The sequence below is a fragment of the Bos indicus x Bos taurus genome, chromosome 17, assembly GCF_003369695.1.
Source record: "Bos indicus x Bos taurus breed Angus x Brahman F1 hybrid chromosome 17, Bos_hybrid_MaternalHap_v2.0, whole genome shotgun sequence".
NCBI lineage: Eukaryota > Metazoa > Chordata > Mammalia > Artiodactyla > Bovidae > Bos > Bos indicus x Bos taurus.
Genome location: NC_040092.1, coordinates 69,404,142 through 69,424,792, shown reverse-complemented (window position 1 = coordinate 69,424,792; position 20,651 = coordinate 69,404,142). Strand labels below are relative to the sequence as shown.

At 38.1% G+C, this 20,651-nt stretch overlaps 1 protein-coding gene across 1 annotated transcript in view; it reads left to right on the top strand.

The window, feature by feature from the left end:
- Positions 1-20,651, top strand: part of DCHS2 (dachsous cadherin-related 2) — a 324,194-nt gene that overhangs the window by 210,138 nt on the left and 93,405 nt on the right. The window contains exons 10-12 of the mRNA XM_027513497.1: positions 248-487; positions 14,547-14,681; positions 14,888-15,097. Coding sequence (XP_027369298.1) covers positions 248-487; positions 14,547-14,681; positions 14,888-15,097 — 585 coding nt within the window. The remainder of the gene's footprint in view (positions 1-247; positions 488-14,546; positions 14,682-14,887; positions 15,098-20,651) is intronic.

Below are 20,651 nucleotides of genomic sequence, written 5' to 3'. Positions count from 1 at the left end.
ATCCTTGATGTAATCATCTCAGTAAATAATGGTACGTGATGGATTATTACTGAATTCTGATTCATTCTTATATTTAAATTACGGTGACTTTTAAAAATGTTCTCTTTTATTCTAGATAATATATAAATTTAACTTTAACAGAAAAAGTTTCTGAATTTTTAGCAGGTTAGAGAACTTATGCAAAAGTAGAGTAAGCATGACTTCCCCAAAGAATATTATGCATTACTTTTCTTCTCTTTCAAAACAGGTTTTCTAACTACTGCTTCTCCTTTGGATTATGAGATAAAAAGTCAGCACATTCTGACCCTTCTGGCACTGGATGGTGGCACACCAACACTTTCTTCATCCCAGACTTTGACCATTACTGTTCTTGATGTAAATGATGAGGCCCCAGTATTTAAGCAGCACCTGTATGAAGCTTCAGTTAAAGAAAATCAAAATCCAGGAGAGTTTGTCACAAGAGTTGAAGCTGTGGACAGAGATTCAGGTAACTCAAAAATACGGCAACTAAGTAATTCATTCATAAAATTAAATATGGATCAGAAATTTACCAGAAATTTGAAAACAGTTGCTAGTTATCTCAGATTTCTGATATTTTGTTAATTACCATACATGTAAAAAATGAATGTATAATGTGTAGTTTTTGTAGCATTTGCTTATATTAAGTTTTATTATTATAGTAGATACATATCTAATTAGCATAAAATTTATTGATTCGATCTTGATAATAAACAAGTATAGACAAAGTATCACATTTTTTTTTCAGATTGTAGTAGCAAAATACATGAGTACAGAAAGTAAATGGCTCCTGATTTCCTCTATGCATAGCATAATAGAAGAGAGAATGCTGTTGTCAGACTGCCTGGGTTGGAATCCTGGAAGCACCGCTTAAGCTGTGTAGCCTTGCCTCAGCTTTATACTAGTTGTTTCTGCTCCTTGGTTTCCTTATCTGTAAAATGGGGATTACAAGAGAGCCTAATTCACAGTTCTGAGAATGGAAGAGGTATCACCTACAAAGAGCTGAGACCGTGTTTGGCACAATAAATGGTCAACAAATGTTAATTCCCATCATTACTGTAATACTATTAATATTAATATCAACCACTGTGTCCAGACAAATGACTTTGAAGTGAACAGTTACTATGACTGCTGCTGCTGCTAAGTCACTTCAGTTGTGTCCGACTCTGTGCGACCCCATAGATGGCAGCCCATCAGGCTCCCCCGTCCCTGGGATTCTCCAGGCAAGAACACTGGAGCGGGTTGCCATTTCCTTCTCCAATGCATGAAAGTGAAAAGTGAAAGTGAAGTCGTTCAGTCGTGTCCAGTTCTTAGCTACCCCATGGACTGCAGCCTACCAGGCTCCTCCATCCATGGGATTTTCCAGGCAAGAGTACTGGAATGGGGTGCCATTGCCTTCTCCGTACTATGACTAGGGATTTTCAAATATCTTAGAATTTCTTTTCAATATCACTATGACTTTTGGGGGACATTTAAGTTTCAGTAACTCTAATAATATACTTTTTAAATTTTAAACTAAATACTTATAAAAATTATAATGAAATATTTGCCATTAACAGCATATGCTGAATTTTTAAATCTGAATTAATACAAATAGTTTAATAAGTTGGTCTTTTTAAATTAACATTTGTATATAGCAACTGGCGATTCATAATCAATATAATATTTTGTTCTTCTCTTGAAAGAACTGTTAACAGATGTTTCTATGAAAATAATAGTATGAACACCAGCATTTACCTCCTAAATTGTTTATCAGAGGAGTAAAAGATGCATTTTTCTTGAACTTTTAAGTTATTTACCATTTAGATGCTTTGCCCTTTGGGGAAACATCCTCTTTTAAAGAAATGTATTTTTTGTGATGCTACAAAATCTTTGACGGGCCAGCCCAGTTTTCTCTTTTGACCAGAGCGGGGCAGTGTGATCAAAGAGTTTTGCTTGCTGTGCTCACCAAGAGGGCTAGAGTGCCCTAGCAACTGCTCGTCCCAACTCCGCTTTGAACTGAGCACGTTTCTGGCAGTGTGGTTTTTAGATGATGGAAACAATGGAGAATATACATGAGCTTTGTTTTTCCAATGTATCCAGTATGGTAAAGTTCTTTGAGAGCATTTTCTGATGTAAACTGAGTCACGCAGGGCTCTGGGCAGCACAGAAACCACTTCCCAAAGTGCAGACGGATAAAATGCAGTCAGTCACTGGTGTGTGATTTAGAGATCATTTAAAGTTTGTAAAATGCTTCCTCCCCTTGACTTTATTAATTCATTTTTTAGAATTGACCCTATGGAAAATATTGATTTACTTTAATATTTGAAGGAGAAAAGAATTTGTCTCAAAAGTTTTCATATGTCAACTAAAGATGACTACCAAAATATGCCTTCCAATTTTTACTGTCAAGTTGCCAAGTGCTAGTGTAATTTTCTTTTGGAATGAATGGTCTGCAACCTGTTATTTATAATTTAATTGAAAGTTTATTATTTTAGAGATTATGGTTTGCCAGGAAATTTGGATGCAAAATTGCTGGTTTTCTGGCTTTTCATTTGTGGGTGTTTGAGATACAAAATTAGCATTTCCTGAGTCTCATGTACCTTCACAAGTTTTGTGTACAATCTTGGTTTACTGAAATCTCAGTGTTTTTAACGAGGCCAGATCTGTTAAACCAATGGTTATGTCAGTGTATGTGAATTTGGATGTATGCATGTGCTTTTGAACATATCTTTCCTAAATCTTTTTCTTCTTCTTTGCTTGTTGGATTAAGACAATGAAAAAGGATTATGCATAAGAATTAAATGATGTCAAGATTTTAACATATCTGGCATCACATTGGAATTTATTAATGGCTTGTTTAATAGTATGTATTCTTAAAAATACTATAGCTTTACTTAATACTTGAAAGGTTAACATGTGTTTTCTAGCATTCTACAATGTAGTTTTTAAAAGTGTAAGCCTACAATGTTGTTTGGCATTCAAAACCCATAGGAATTTGAGTACTGAATGTTTATGATGTATGACTCACACTGGCTCTAACAGGAGTTTTTTCTTGTATTAAATGGGAAAAACAACTACCACATTTTAACTAAGATATTAAAACTGCTACAGCATTTGGTGCCACCAACAAGAGCTCCATTGTTAGTGAGAAAAGATCTACCCCCAGGGGTACCTCTCCCCTAGTCCTGGGAGGAAGGGTGCCCCATCAGGAAAGACGACTCAGTCCTGATGATGTATTGGCTCATTCGTGGTACAACAGCACATTGCCATGCTAAAATGTTGAATTCTATAGTGAAATTTTATTCTCTATCCCATAAAAATGCATCTGGATTTATCGTGAACAATCTCTACATCTGGTTTCTTGGAAACTGTCTCGTGCTGGATGAACAACTAGACCCAACAACCTACTCTTGGAGCAAAGTTAGAAACACTGCCATGACGGTATTTCATCTATTTCCCTGAATCTAAGATACCATTAATTGTAAGAAGCATCTAACTCCAGACATATTAAAATTGGGGGAAAATTTTAGAATTAATGAAAGAGTAAACAGAGACAGAAAAAGGACTACTCACCCAGAGACAATCACTATTAAAACTTGGAAATATAATCTTCATTCATTTAATACACGGTGTTGTGATTATATGATTATTTGTCTGTCTGCCTGCCTTTTAAGGTGTGAACTCATAGATTCAAAACATTTTAATATTTCACTTGCTTTTATCCCAGGTCTCTAAGATAATGCAAGCTATGACATAGGAGTGTAGTAACTATTTTTGACTACATGATTTGAGAAACTGCAGCATCTGTGAAATAGGCTGCTTCAAGCTGCCTTCACTCTTCTGAACTAATTCATTTGTTTATTTCTTCATTCACTCAGCCAGGCACAATCCTTTTTCTGCTTTGGAAATGGTTGAGTTGTGTAGGCATTGTATTGTTGAGGAATTACATGAAAAATTATATTCATAAAGAGTAAATCTGAAATCAACACTCTGCTCGTGAGAATTATTTATTAATTCCTTATGATTTTGAGGATACATTTCTATTCTCTTTTAGCTTAACAACCAGACACTTCAGTAAGTGATTGTGGTGTTCCTCTCTATTCTCAGCTCCTATCACTTGCCCACCTTTACTCTAGGATAGGGTTATGCAAACCTTTCTCTGTAAAGGGCAAAACAGTGATTGTTTTAGGTTGTGCAGGCTATAGGTCTCCATTATTCAATGCTGATATTGGAGCAAGACATCAGCAGTAGGTCATACATAAACAAATAAATGTAGCTGGACTTCCATGGAACTTTACAAAATCAGGCAACAGGCTGGATTTGGCCAGTGGGCTATAGTTTGCCAACTGCTGCTATATATATATCTAATTAAGGTATCTAAGTTACTTCTTTCTGGTCATCAGATCCAATTACGATGTCATCACAGTAGTGGATCAGTGTGATGAAATACTGGATGCTGAGATGATCTTTATCTCTGCTGAGTAGATGATGGTTGATAGTGGAAGACTTTACATAAAGATGTACTGTTGTTCCTGCTGGATGAAAGCAGATCACTTCCGATAGTCCTTATAAATTGGTGTAGAGTGTTGTTCTCATTTCAGTTATTGTATTCTTCAACTCTGTTGGTTGCTCTTTATATTTTCCCTTTGTTTAAAACTTCTTGTAGCTTCTCACTCTGTGCATCCTCTTGTTTCCTGTGTTCTTGGATCATCTTTGTGATCATTATACTGAACTCTTTCTCAGGAGGATTACCTATTTCCATGTCATTTAGTTGTTTTTCTGGAGTTTTATCTTGTTCCTTCACCTAGAACATATTCCTCTGCTTTTTTGTCTGAATTATTTTGTCTGAATTTCTATTTTTATGTATGTGGAATATCAGTTATGTTTCTTGAACTTGGAGAAGTGGCCCTCTGTAGAGGATGTCCTATGTCCCAGCAGTACACTCTGTTCTTGTTACTCAAGGGCCAGAGACCAGCTGGTCTTGGGGTAGGTTCTGACCTGCATTTGTGGACTGACTTCTGCAGCCCCCTGGTGAGTGAGGCTGATCTGGAGGCTTGTTCAGGATTCCTAGTGGGAGAAGCAGTGCCTCTCCACTGGTGGGTGGAGCTGGGCCTTGGCCAGGGTGGGCAGGGCTCTGTCAAGGAGTGCATCTGGAGACAGCTGTGAGCTCAGGAAGTCTTGAGGCAGCCTGTCTGCTGTGTTCCCACCCTGCTGGTTGTCTGGCGTGAGATGTACTAGTACTGGAGACTGCAGGCTGTTGGGTGGGGCCAGGTCTCAGTCCCAAAAAGTTGGCCTCCAGGAGAGCTCATGCTGATGACCACTCCTCAGTGTGTGCAGCACCAGTGTCCTTGTCCCAGAATAAGTCGCAGCTGCCCCCTCCCCTGCCTCCCCAAGAGACCCTCCAAGACCCACAGGTGGTTATGGCCCAGGTTATGAAGGACCTTTTGTCCTTGGTCCCAGTGTGCCTGAGACCTCGGACATGCCCTCCAAGAGTGGAGTCTCTGTTTTCCCCAGTCCTGTGGAGTTCCTGAACTCAAACCTCATTGCCCTTTAAAGCCAAATACTCTGGGGGCTCACTCCTCCCTATGCCAGACCCCCAGGCTTGGGAACCTGACATGGGGCCCAGAACTCTCATTCCTGTGGGAGAACGTCTATGGTATAAATTGTTCTCTAGTTTGTGGGTTGCTGATCCCAGGGAGGGGGTATGGGATTTGACTATATTGCAAGTTCATGCCCCTACCATCGCACTGTGGTTTGCTCTTTATGTCTCTGGATGTAGAATATATTTTCTGGTAGGTTCCAGTCTTTTTTTATCAATGGTTGTTCAACAATTAGTTGTAATTTAGATAGACTTGTGGGAAGAGGTGAGTTCAACTTGCTTCTACTCTGCTATCTGGTCCAGGAAGTCTGAGAGTGTTGGTTCTCAAAAGGTGACCTCCAGAGCCAGTGGTACCATCATCCACAACTGACATGGAGGGCTACTACCAGAGGGCGTTTAAAGGATGCTGTGTCCCTCTAACCAAGGCCTTTCCCATGGTCTTTATGAAGGGAGAGTCCTCTGAATTGTTGGTAAATGTAGTCAGAGGAGGGTGGTGGGCATGTCATACATAAATCCATCCTAACGTTCTTCTCAAACTTTCCTTTCCTGTATAGTATGCAGGGGAAAGTCTGGCATCTCAAACTCAACAATGATAGGCCACTTGTAACACAACCAATCAAAAGAAACTGTCAAGGGACATAGCTATACGAGTTAAAACATTCAATTCAGAATAGCTAGTAAGTACACTACATCAATAAATCCAGCATAAACCAAAGTGTTATTTAATCTTTCTGGGTTTCACATTCTTAGAATTGATTTCCACACATTTTGGACAGACTTATCCTAATATAAGTTAGAAAAATCTTGATATTCTTTGAAAGCTGAAAGCTGTCTCTGACTGAGTCATATTTGCATGTATGCTGAGATCTGCCTGCAGTATGTTGAAATCTGTGGGTCTTCATATGGATTTTCCCTTCCAAGAAGCTACTCCTCATATATCTGCTGCCCAATTTGGTTCTGATATTCAGAGAGATTGACTTCCTTAGAAGCTTTCAGCTATTTTGACTATGACCTAAACTATGACTTTAAAGCCTCAGCTTATAATTTTCTTTCTGTAAGCTCTCATTGTATTCAGAGCTAGCCAGTTCACACCATACTCCTTTTACTATCCCAAGGCCATGGTCAGCACCATTTTGTCCTCTAAGGAATAGGAGTCCTTTAATAGTCAGTTCATCACAATCAAACATGGGTGATCATTTAATTGATTATGATACTATAGTGTGTGTGTGTGTGCATGTGCGTGCACACACACTAAGTCACTTCAGTTGTGTCTGACTGTTTGTGACCCTATGGACTATAGCCCATCAGGCTTCTCTGTCCATGGGATTCTCTATGCAAGAATACTGGAGTGGATGCCATGCCCTCCTCCAGGAGATCTTCCCGACTCAGGGATCACACCCACGTCTCTTATATCTCCTGTACTGGCAGGTGGGTTCTTTACCACTAGCACCACCTGGGAAGCCCCTGTGATACCATTTCAAGTGACAAATTACTCGTGTTTCATTTCCTTCGGGCAGGAACCCAGCACTGCCTTTAAGGCCAAAGGCATAACCAAACCATTATCAGAATCCCTGATACCTGGGACCCACTCTTGTTCCAAGTACTGTACCAGTCATATGTAATCAGGAAAACCAGCTGTTAAAATACTGGTATGGAAGGCTGAGTAAGTGAAAAAGGAATCCTGAAGTAACCCAGAAAAAAATAACTATAGGAAAGCAGCTACCACCCCTAATTCTGGGAAACAAAAAGAAGATGAGATTATCAGAACCTAGGAAGAGAAAGAGCAGAAGGGCTTTGTAGAGCCTGGTCTGGGAGAGCCAAAAGAGACAAAAAGTTGTGAGCAGCTGTTACACCAGGAAAAATGGCATTGCTGACAGGGAAAGTAAGAGAACCGGAAGAAGTAGTCCCATCTGCTTTCCTCTGACCTTCAGTCTCCCTTGAGGGTTGCTTTATTGCAGATGCTAACAGGGGCTTAGTGGCAAAGGAGGTCCTGCACAGTTGTGGCATCCGGATCCCCAGCCCCAGCATTTCAGGGCAGAGGAGGGAAGAATGGCTTCAGATCCGAGGCACCATAATTTAGTATACCAATAACTAGTACACCTTGTAAAGGATGGAGGGAGGTGCTGGCAGAAGGAACAGCAACATCAAAGACCCCAACAGAAAGACACTTAGCATGTTCAGAGAGCAGAAGGGACATTGGTGGGCCAAGAACAAGCATATGAGAAGAGCTTGGGGAAATAAGCAGAGCCCATATCATATGGGATGTTGTAGCCTGCAGTATGGTGTTTGGTTCCTATTTTGATTGCATTCACTTTATTCCCTCTTACTTGATAAATCTAATTCATCTTTAGGGCCTCAGCTTATACAGAAGGCAACACATACTCAGTTATGTCTTATCATGTGGAATTGTAATTGCCTGCTTATTTATCTGAATCCAGTGCTACACTGTATGTAGCATGAGAGCAGAGAGTGTGTCTTCTTGCCAGCAGTTACATCCTTAGCACGTGGTGTGGTACCTTGGCACTTGCTCTCACTATCTCTGTAGGTTTGTTAAATGAGATATAAATGAGCAATTATCTACTTGTGATAAATCTTCCCTGATCCCCTTCCCCAGTGATTTCACATATTCCACCACACTGTCTATAATTCTCCACTATCACTTTATGGCAAATAGATGGAGAAACAGTGGAAACAGCGGCAGACTTTATTTTTTGGGGGGCTCCAAAATCATTGGAGATGGTGACTGCAGCCATGAAAGTAAAAGACACTTACTCCTTGGAAGAAAAGTTATGACCAACCTAGATAGCATATTAAAAAGCAGAGACATTACTTCCAGTAGTCATGTATGGATGTGAGAGTTGGACTATAAAGAAAGCTGAGCGCTGAAGAGCTGATGCTTTTGAACTGTGGTGTTGGAGAAGACTCTTAGGAGATCCAACTAGTCCATCCTAAAGGAAATCAGTCCTGAATGTTCATTGGTAGGACTGATGTTGAAGCTGAAACTCCAATACTTTGGCTACCTGGTGTGAAGAGCTGACTCATTGAAAAGACCCTGATGCTGGGAAAGATTGAGGGCAGGAGGAGAAGGGGACAACAGAGGATGAGATGGCTGGATGGTATCACTGACTCAATGGACACGGGTTTGAGTAAACTCCGGGAATTGGTGATAGATAGGGAGGCCTGGTGTGCTGCAATCCATAGAGTCGCAAAGTGTTGGACACGACTGAGCAACTGAACTGAAATGAGAGGAATTCTGAGGACCAAGATAATTCAATGATAGTTCAAGATAATTTGGTGGTATCTTTCGAGTGCCTGGCACTTGGTAAATGTATGTTGTATAAATAAATGTGTGTTGCATGAGTGAATGAATTAATCAAATAACTGGAGCTCAGTACATATGTGTCATCTGCATATGGATGGAAACTGAAGCCAGTGAACTGGGAAACAGGTGGAATGAATTCCTTCCTTCCTCTTTCCCCTTCCCCTTCTCTTCCTTCCTTCCTCTCTCTCTTTGTTCTTTCCTTTCCATGTTTTTTTTTTTTTTTAATTAGTCAGCAATATCTGAAGTTACAGAGAAGATAAATCAGCTAAACATGATCAGTAGATTTTTATAACCAGAAGCTTATTGATGACTGTAGAAAGAATAACTATATATGGCAGTGGTTTCAACCTAGCTGCAGGGAATTTTTAAAAGAAGCTTGGCTATAAAGAGAAGAAAACTTGTTTCTTACAGTTAGCTTCTGTTGCTGCTTAGTTGCTTTGGTCGTGTCTGACTCTGTGTCATCCTATGGACTGCAGCCTGCCAGGCTCCTCTATCCATGGGATTCTCTAGGCAAGAGTACTAGAGTATGTTCCATACCCTCCTCCAGGGGATCTTCCCAACCCAGAGATCAAACCCAGGTCTCCTATATTGTAGGCAGAGTCTTTATCACTGAGCCACCAGGGAAGCCCCTTATAGCTAGAGAAGAGTATAATTTAAGGGGAAAATGTAAAGAGAAAGATTAGAACTGACAGGAAAACTTCAAGAGGGTGTTTGAAGCATTATTTTTGCCATTGAGACAGAAAGCAAGAGGTGGGTTGAGTACAGATGCAAGAAGCTGAGGGAGCCTTTTTCCCAATGCCTCCATTTCTCTGGGAAATAGGAAGGAAAGTGGTTTGTGAGAGTCAGCCAGCAGGTGGTTGGGTAGAAGACCTGAATAGGAAAGGGGTGACCAAGGAGAACTGGACAGATTGCCAGAGGACAGTGGTATTTCAGTGGCCTCAGTCTATGCTTTTGTGAAGTTTTCTCCAGCCCCAATTATCTGCTGGATAGTCCAGAAGACCAGAGAGATGGTTGACATGATCCTGAACAAGGTTTTGCTGGGATTCTTTTGGAAAAAGTCAGAAGACCTGAGGAAATTTGCAAGGTTTCTAAAGTGTTAATTCATGGGTCTGGACTTGATAGGGAAAGAAATGAATTGAGGAAGGGTATCTATCCAAGACTGGGAGAAAGTAAAAGAGCAAAAGATTGTAGGTCTTGAGCTCTAAGAGCAGATATATGTATGCGTACACACACACACACACACTCATCCTTTACTAGGTGTATTTTAAGTATATCCCTAAATATCTTCAGATTCAGATATCCAGTTTTCTTAGTAAGATTATGGAGTTAGATCAAATAATCTCATTTGACTTTTATTTCTTTGGTTCTCAAATTTGATGATGCTGTGTTTGTTCTGGAGGATTATTCTGTGAGGAGGAAGAAACAAAATGAAGCAGAGAAAAGGCTAATGGAGTTCTGCCAAGAGAATGCACTGGTCATAGCAAACACCTTCTTCCAACAATACAAGAGAAGACTCTACACATGGACATCACCAGATGGTCAACACCGAAATCAGATTGATTATATTCTTTGCAGCCAAAGATGGAGAAACTCTGTACAGTCAGCAAAAACAAGACTTGGAGCTAACTGTGGCTCAGATCATCAACTCCTTATTGCAAAATTCAGACTTAAGTTGAAGAAAGTACAGAAAACCGCTAGACCATTCAGGTATGAGCTAAATCAAACCCCTTACAATTGTACAGTGGAAGTGACAAATAGATTCAAAGTATCAGATCTGATAAACAGAGTCCCTGAAGAATTTTGGATGGAGGTTAGTAACATTGTACAGGAGGCAGGGATCAACACTATCCCCAAGAGAAAGAAATGCAAAAAGGCAAAATGATTGTTTGAGGAGGTCTTACAAATAGCTGAGAATAGAAGAGACATGACAGGCAAAGGAGAAACAGAAAGATACAGCCATTTGAATGCAGAGTTCCAAAGAATAGCATGGAGAGATAAGAAAGCTTTCCTCAGTGATCAAGTCAAAGAAATAGAGGAAAACAATACAAAGGGAAAGACTAGAGATCTCTTCAAGAAAGTTAGAGATACCAAGGGAACATTTCATGCAAAGATGGGCACAAAAAAGGACAGAAATGGTATGGACCTAACAGAAGCAGAAGATATTAAGAAGAGGTGGCAAGAATACACAGAAGAACTGTACAAAAAAGATCTTCACGACCCAGATAATCACGATGGTGTGATCACTCACCTAGAGTCAGACATCCTGGAATGTGAAGTCAAGTGGGCCTTAAGAAGCATCGCTATGAACAAAGACAGTGGATGTGATGGAGTTCCAGCTGAGCTATTTCAAATCCTAAAAGATGATGCTGTGAAAGTGTTGCACTCAATATGCCAGAAAATTTGGAAAATTCAGCAGTGGCCACAGGACTGGAAAAGGTCAGTTTTCATTCCAATCCCAAAGAAAGACAATGCCAAAGAATGTTCAAATGACCACACAGTTGCACTCATCTCACACAATAGCAAAGTAATGCTCAAAATTCACCAAGCCAGGCTTCAAGAGTACTTGAACCATGGACTTCCAGATATTCAATCTGGATTTAGAAAAGGCAGAGGAACCAGAGATCAAATTGCCAACATCCATTGGATCATCGTAAAAGCAAGAGAGTTCCAGAAAAACATCTACTTCTGCTTTATTGATTACACCAAAGCCTTTGACTATGTGTATCACAGCAAACTGTGGAAAATTCTTCAAGAGATGGGAATACCAGACCACCTGACCTGCCTCCTGAGAAATCTGTATGCAGGTCAGGAAGCAACAGTTAGAACCAGACATGGAACAACGGACTGTTTCCAAATTGGGAAAGGAGTATGTCAAGGCTGTCTATTGCCACCCTGTTTATTTAACTTCTGTGCAGAGTACAGCATGCAAATTGCCCAGCTGGATGAAGCACCAGCTGGAATGAAGATTGTCGGAATGACACCACCATTATGGTAGAAAGTGAAGAATTAAAAGAGCTTCTTGATGAAAGTGAAAGAGGAGAGGGAAAAGTTGGCTTAAAACTCAACATTCAAAAATGAAGATCATGGCACCCGGTCCCATCACTTCATGGCAAATGGATGGAAACAGTGAGAGACTTTGTTTTAAGGGCTCCAAAATCACTGCAGATGGTGACTGCAACCATGAAATTAAAAGACGCTTGTTCCTTGGAAGTAAAGCTATAACTAACCTAGACAGCATATTAAAAACCAGAGACATTACTTTGCTGACAAAGGCCCATCTAGTCAAAGCTATGGTTTTTCCAGTAGTCATATATGGAAGTGAGAGTCGGACTATAAAGAAAGCTGAGCACCGAAGAATCGATCCTTTTGAACTGTGGTGTTGGAGAATACTCTTGAGAATCCCTTGGACTGCGAGAATATCAAACCATTTCATCCTAAAGGAAATCAGTCCTGAATATTCACTGGAAGGACTGATGCTGAAGCTGAAACTCCAATACTTTGGCCACCTGATGCGAAGAACTGACTCATTAGAAGAGACCCTGATGCTGGGAAAGATTGAAGACAGGAGGAGAAGGGGATGACAGAGGATGAGAGGTTGCATGGCATCACCAACTCAATGGACATGAGTTTGAACAAGCTCCAGGAGTTGGTTATGGACAGGGAAGCCTGGTGTGCTGCAGTCCGTGGGGTTACAAAGAGTTGGACACGATTGAGCGAATGAAATGAACTGAATTGGACTGAGGAAGAAGCAAGGCATTAATTGAATTCTGAAAGAGACACAAGTGCAATATTTTCAATGTATTTCACATTGTTTAAGTTGTAAAGGGTGCATAGTTTGTAGTGTGAAAACATATATGTGCAAACTATAGTTACATAAAGATCTCATTTATTCTTAATAAAATACTAGGAGGATTGAAGGTTAAGCAGAGTGTTATGTTAGAAAACAATGTAGAAAAAAAGGAACAATAAAATGTGACACTTTCTAAGAAGTCAAAGGAGTATTGAATACAATGGTAAAGCACATTAGAGAATAATTAGACCGATGGGAGGAAGGGAAGCTGTAAAAATTTGTGTTTTGTTTAAACATGTGAAGACATTTTCTAGGTTTGACAAGTGTCAGGATTTTAAAATGTATATAATACAATATGTAATATATAATTTTATATGTAATGTGTAATAAGATCACATTATAAATGAGTAGATTTATTTTTTTAAAGGGTCCAAAAATTAAAAGATGCTGTTCTCCATGATATCTTCATAAAGGCAAGGGCTGTACCTCTTTGATTCCCCACCTGTCTCTTTGGCACAGCACTGTGCTTGGCACTTAATTATGCTCACCAAATATTTGAGGAACAGAGAAAGTAGATGTAACATGATATTGTCCCCATTTTCATAATGTAGGGTGAGACTGGTAAAGGGAATTTTAACAGTTTGGAATTTTTAAAAATTCTGTCTGACCAAAGAAAAGGTTATGTTATCACTATGAGACCAAAGTAATCACTTAATTATTACATAATCATTAATGCAATAATATGCTTAATGCCTAATGATAGGCTGAAATAGTCTGGTGACCTCTGATTATACTTTTTCAAATATTTGGTTCCTACATTATTAGACATTTTTTCTCAAGGTTATTAAAATGCCTGCAGGTGATCCCAAATATCCTTTCTCTTTCAACTGGCATAGGAAGAAGTCATGTATATTTATTCTCGTGTAAAATTAGCATATTCCGCTTTTTCCAGAACTCAGTTCTACTAGACCATGATGGCTGAAAATTTACTTTTTATGACATACAAGGTGGAAATGAGTAATTGAAGTTTTTTTGTTAAGTCCAAAGAACAATATTTCATCTTTTATTGAAGTGTAAATCACATATGTTAAGTACTATATCTAATGTAGATTCTCATCAGTTAAGAATTTAGGAACATGGTTGAAATGAACTTTTGTGAAGTGCAAATAACTGCAATATCATGGAATAACGTAGTTCAAGTTACTGGCATGAGAAAGCTTTATACCAAAGATGGGAATGACCTGACACTTTTCCCAGGGGAGAAATGAAACCACAGGAATATGGGAAGAATTATTTTCAGATTGCACAGTAATATGGTACCACATTTCTCACGGAGATAGGAGACTGAATACTAAGTAGGAAACAAGATGGCTGGAAACTCTGTCCGTCCGTAACTCCGTGTGCTCAGCTCCCAGCTGGAAGATGAGCAGAGTATTGGAACTGGACACAGCCTCTAACAGAGCATCCATCTACAGAAATCGTCACTTGCCCTGCAAGCTTCCAGTGATGTCATTAAATCACAATTAGTATTAGCAGAAGGAATTAGGAATATGTTGGAGGGTTGCACACTCGTTAAGAAAATTTTTATGGAAGGGAGAAATTCTGAAGCATTTACTGTGGTGAAGTCTCATAAGACTTGAAAATCAAGCATTTCAGCCCAGGAGGCTTTTTTTTTTTTAACAGCCAAAAGAGTTGGCTTTTGTTTTTTACCTTAATTTGAAGGTTCAATGTCTTGCCTTTTTCATTTATGGTTTAACATATTCATAGGAAAAAATGAAACAGATGAATGCATTCCAAGGGATAATGGTTAAGTTTTTCTCTGTGTTTTCCTTTAGGAATTAATTCCAAGCTTCAGTTTGAAATTATGCCAGGTGCTTCATTCATGTTGTTCCAGATAAATTCGGACACTGGGGAGGTAGTGACGGCCGCCACACTTGACAGAGAAGTTCAGGAAGTCCTCACCCTTCGAGGTAAGTGATCCCTTGTCTGTGCTAAACAAAAGTAGGCCGCAGGCAGTTGAGAGGTGAAATTTTACATTTCAGTAGGGCGTCTTTAAATAAAACGTTATTGACCCAGTGCTACCCAGTTAATTTGGTCTGAGGCTGTCTGGTTGGGGCAGCATATTTTAGGTGTGAATTAATGGCCACCATCTGTGCCATCTTTTATTCCATGTCAGTACTTGTACATGACGGGGGAGCCCCTGCTCTGTCCGGGACCACAGTGATTCTCTGCACGGTGAGAGATGAAAATGACCACGCACCACAGATTGTTGTCCCCAGGGATGACATTGAGGTTCTGGAAAACCAAGAGCCAGGCCTTGTCTACACCTTCTTGGCTTCTGATATGGATGCTGGCAGCAATGGAGCTGTCACGTATCATATAATCGGTAAGTATCATCTTTCCTTTAATTCCCCCCGGGGTACCAGCGTGGTTGACACATGTGTCATGGTGAGTATTCTTCATTCAGTACATAGTTCAGTGTCTACAGAACACACACCTGCTAAGAACTACTTGGCGCCCCGGGTCTCCTCTCCTCCTCCTTCCGACAGCTACCCTGACTGATCTACTGCCCTCCAAACTCCTCAAACATCCTCCCTCAACAACTCTTGTTGTTAGTAATCCGTTTACATTAAAGGATATACAGATGCAGCAGATAGCTTTTTTCTATTTTCACTTTTTTCATATGATCCCTTACTTTTATTATTTTGAGCAATCAGGCCTAGAGGACATAAGTAGAAAAACAGTTTTCTGAGATCTGCAGACCAATGAAACACTTCATATCTATCACAATACTCCAGAGATAAATAATCAAGGTCTTTCGGAACTTCTGCACTGGAAGATAATTTTGTAATATTTTCCCCTTTGGATCAGAGATATAAGATTCTGGCAGAATCATGGAAGGATTAGCATGGCAAGTTTTGTGAAGGCCACATCTTATTTACCTGAAAAAGAGTGGAGAATTCATTTTTTTAGCACATGTCAGAGCACACATAGAATGATAATGAGATGGAGCTAGAATAACGCACAAAGAGAAGCTGTTTTATGGTGTAGAAACAGCTGTGAGGCTCACTCTGGAAGCTATCACTGTCTATTTACTAAAATTCCCATAACCAGGCCATGTTTTCTGTGTACCACCCAGTTTACTCCAAAATGAGAGTGGTTTTTATTGTCATTTCCCCTGATTAGAAAATGATATATAATTGCAGAATTTATATACAATTTATGAAAAACAACAGTAATAAACAAAAATCTTATATCTTGCAGAGATAAGTAATTTGATATTTTTGAAAATCGCTTTTCAATGAATCTCAGTGAATGCAGACACCAATCTTACACTACTGAATAATTTATATACACTGTTTTATTATCTCCTTTTAAAAGTAATACACTGTATAAATGTTTCATGTTGTTGACTATACATATATTAGGATTTCTAATATGCATATTATAACATGATTTATCTTAATCATCTCCTTTTGTGCTAATTTAGATATTGAACACTCTATAATAAAAATACTGTTGTGAACACACTCAATTATTTCCTTATGATAATATATCTGGATTATTTGTCCAAGGACATTTATATTTTAAATGATCACATATATTGTCATACTACTACTACTAAGTTGCTTCAGTTGTGTCTGACTCTGTGCAGCCCCATAGACGGCAGCCCACCAGGCTCCCCCATCCCTGGGATTCTCCAGGCAAGAACACTGGAGTGGGTTGCCATTTCCTTCTCCAAAGCATGAAAGTGAAGTCGCTCAGTCGTATCCGACTCTTAGCGATCCCATGGACTGCAGCCTACCAGGCTCCTCCATCCATGGGATTTTCCAAGCAAAAGTACTAGAGTGGGGTACCATTGCCTTCTCCATATATTGTCATACTATCATCCAAAAGGATGATAATCCCTCAAACTAACTTTGAGAAGCCCAATTTTTAAGAATAAGCCCAATTATTATCTCTTTCTTTGCTGTAGCAGTGGAATAGATACTTTTCCTTCTCTGTAAACTCTACCTGTTTTCTGAAACTTCCCAAATCAATTGTGGTTAAGAACCAGGGCTGGTGTTTTTTAAAGTTTGCAATCTGTTGTGATTGATGCTTTTGTAAAATACAATAAATATAAATTATTGGGAGAAAAAAAGGCATACAAAATGCAAGCCCCAATTTAAAAAAAGATATTACTATATTACAGAGATATAAGATTATTATGTCATATTGCTATAAATTTCTCTAAATGTTTACTCTCAATTTATTGTATTTATTTTGTTGAGGACTGGGTATAAACAATCCCCAGACTGCACCAGTCACCTTTCATTGCATCAAGAACATTCTTTTTGACCACTCACCTTCCCTTCCCATATGGTCAACATTTCCCTCGCTACTGGCTTTTCCAATCAGTTTTTTTAGTCTCTCCTATCCTGAAAAGCATAGATGTCTCCCTTCATCCTCTGTCTCTTTTCCTTCACAATCAAATTTCTTAAAAATCGTTGTCTACACGCTAGTTTCTATGTCTTTATTTCACTTTAATTTCTTAGCTTGCTGCAATATACAGTCCACTGAAGTCACTCCGCTGAAACTACCCTTGTTGAAAGCACAAGACCTTGTTGTTGCTAAATGCGTTGGATCTTTTTTCAGTTCTTAGTTGCGCTGCTTTGTGTCTTTGTGCGCCATGCCCTGGATGCTTGGCCTCACTTTTACTTCAAAAGCCACCACTTTCTCCTGATTCTTCATCTGTCTTTCCAGACAAGCCTTCCCAATGTCCTTTTTATTCTCTGACTTGTTAGAGTTTCCTGGATCTTTTTGGTATATCTCTTTCTTTTCTCCTAGACACACTCTTACTGGTCGCTTCATCCAGTCCCTGTTTCTAGTTACCACTGAACTTTAATATCCCCCTATCTTGACTACATCCTAGATCTAAGTCCCATTAAAGGGTATTTTAAAAATTGAAGTATATACTTCTGTTAGTTTCAGATGTGCAACATAATTCAATGTTTTTATAGAGTATACTCCATATAAAGTTATTATTAAAATGTTGACTGTATTGCCAGTGCTGTACATTACATCCTTGTAACTTCTTTCTTTTATACCTAATAGTTTGTACTCCTGATTCCCCTTCATGTACTTTGCCCCACCTCCATGACTCCCAATACTATGTTAAGTAGAAATGATGAGAGTGGGAATACTTATCTTATTCCTGATCTTAGAGGAAAAGTTTTCAGCTTTTCATTTTTGGTATGATAGCTGTGGGCTTGCCATATATGGCCTTTATTATGTTGAAGTATGTTTCCTCTTTACCAACTATGATAAGTGATTTTATCATAAATGAATGTTGAATTCTGTCAAATGTTTTTTTCGGTGTCTATTGAGATGATCATATGGTTTTTATTCTCCCTTTTGTTAATGTGGTATAACACCTTGATTGATTTGTAGATGTTGAACCATCCTTGCATCCCTGGAATAAATTTTATTTGATCATGAATAAAAATCTCTTTTCTGTATTTGTTGAATTTGGTTTGCTAATTTTTATTGAGCATCTTTTCATTTCAGGAATATTGGTGTGTAATTTTTTTATAGTGTCTTTGTCTGGTTTAGATAGGGCTTCATAGAATGAGTTTGGAAGTCCCTCTTCTTTGATTTTTGGTATAGTTTAGGAAAGATAGACTTCAACTCATCTTTAAATGTTTGGTAGAAACTCTCCAATTCTGGTGTGGTCCTGGTCTTTGGTTTGTTGGAGGTTTTTGATTATTGATTCAATTTCATTAATAGTAATCACTGTTCAGTAATCACTTTCTTCCTGATTCAGTCTTGGAAAAGTATATATTTCTAGACATTCTTCCATTTCTTCTAGGCTGTCCAATTTTCTGGTGTATAGTTGTCAATAGTATTCTTTTATGATTGTATCTCTGTGATATTGGTTGTAATTTCTCCTTTTCTATTTCTAATTTTATTTAGATTTTCTCTTATTTTCTTGATGAGTTTCTGACTCATCTTAATCAACTTTGTTTATCTTAAACAACAGTGCTTAATTTCACCAGGCTTTTTCTATTTTTTAAAATTTGGTCTCTATTTTATTTACTTCTCTGATTTTTATTATTCTCTTCCTTTTGTTGACTTTGGGCTTTGTTTGTACTTCTTTTACTAGTTCCTTTAGATAGAAAGTTAAGTTATTTAAGATATTTCTTGTGTTTTGAGTTAGACCTGAATTACTATAAATTTCCCTCTAAGAACTCCTTTTGCTGTGTCTCATAGATTTTGAAAGTTGTGTTTGTTTTTTTTTTTTTATTCACCTCAAGCTATGATTTTATTTCCTCTTTGTTGATCCATTGGTTTTCTAGTAATATATTATTTAGTTTCCACATGTTTGTTTATTTTCCAGTTTCCTTCCTGTAATTGATTTCTAGTTTCATAGCACTGTAGTCAGAAAAGATTCAAGGTTGATATGATTTCAATCTTCTTAAATGAATTGAAGATTTTTCATGGCTTAGCATGAGACCTGTCCTGGAGATCTAGTGTCCATGTGCACTTGAAAAAGAATGTGTTTTCTTCTGTTTTTAATGCAACGATTTGTAAATATTAATACCTGTTAAGTCCTTCTGGTCGAATGTGTCATCTAATGTATCCCTTATTGATTTTCTGCCTGTTCATTTATGTAAGTGGGTTATGAAAGTTCTCTATACTTACTGTATTTCTGTCAGTTTCTCCCTTTATATGTGTTAGTATTTACTTTATATATTTAGGTGCTATTGTACTGGGGCATTTATGTTTATGAATGTTATATCTTCTTCTTGATTTGACTTGTTTATCATTATATGATTGATGCCCTTCTTTGTCTTTGTTATAAACTTTGTTTCAAAGTCTATTTTGTGTGATATGAATATTGTTATCTCTGTTTTCTTTTTATTTCCATTTGTGTGGAGTATCTTTTTCCATCATTTTACTTTCAAGTGTGTGTGTCTTTAGATCTGAAGTGAGTCCCTTGTAGGCAGGATATAGATGGTATGTTTTCTAATCCATTCAGCCACCCATGTCCTGATTGGAGCATTTAATCTATTTACATAAAGTAATCATTGATAGACATGTACTCACTGACATTTTGTTACTGTTTTCTAGTATTATTTTTTGCAGTTTTTCTATGTTCTTTTCTTGTTCCTCTAGTCTCTTCCCTTGCAGTTTAATGATTTTCCTTAGTCTTATGTTTGGGTTATTTTCTCTGTTTCTTTGTGTGTCCACTGGAGATTTTTGATTTGTAGTTACCATGAGGTTTATATATATATATATATATCAATTATATATAGTTGTTTTAAATTCATAGTTGTTTAAATTCAAACATATCTTGAAACATATCTACCTTTTTCATTTTATTCCCAACACACTTTATGGTTTGGTTTTATATTGTACATTTATATCTGTACCCTTTCAGTGTTTATCATAGTTATATTTGATTTTATAATTTTTATCTTTAACATTTATGCCTTCATATAAGTGGTTGATTCACTGTTTTTACTATATACTTATAATTATCAGTGATATTTTTCTTCATATCATTTTTTAAAATTTCTTGTTATAAGGTTTTCTTTTTCACTTAAAGAAAACACTTTAATGTTTCTTGTAAGGCCAGTTTAATGGTAACAACCTCTTTTAGTTTTTGCTTGTTTGGAAAACTCTTTCTCTCTCCTCAAGTCTGAATGGTAACCTTGCTGGATAGAGTGTCCTTGGTTGCAGGTTCTTTCAGCACTTTAAATATGTCATGCTACTCCCTCTGGCTTGCAAGATTTGTGATAAGATATCAGCTATATTTCTGTCTTTGTGCCAGTACCATACTGTCTTGATAACTGTGGCTTTGTAGTAGAGCCTGAAGTCAGGTAGGTTGATTCCTCCAGTTCCATTCTTCTTTCTCAAGATCGCTTTGGCTATTCGAGGTTTTTTGTATTTCCATACAA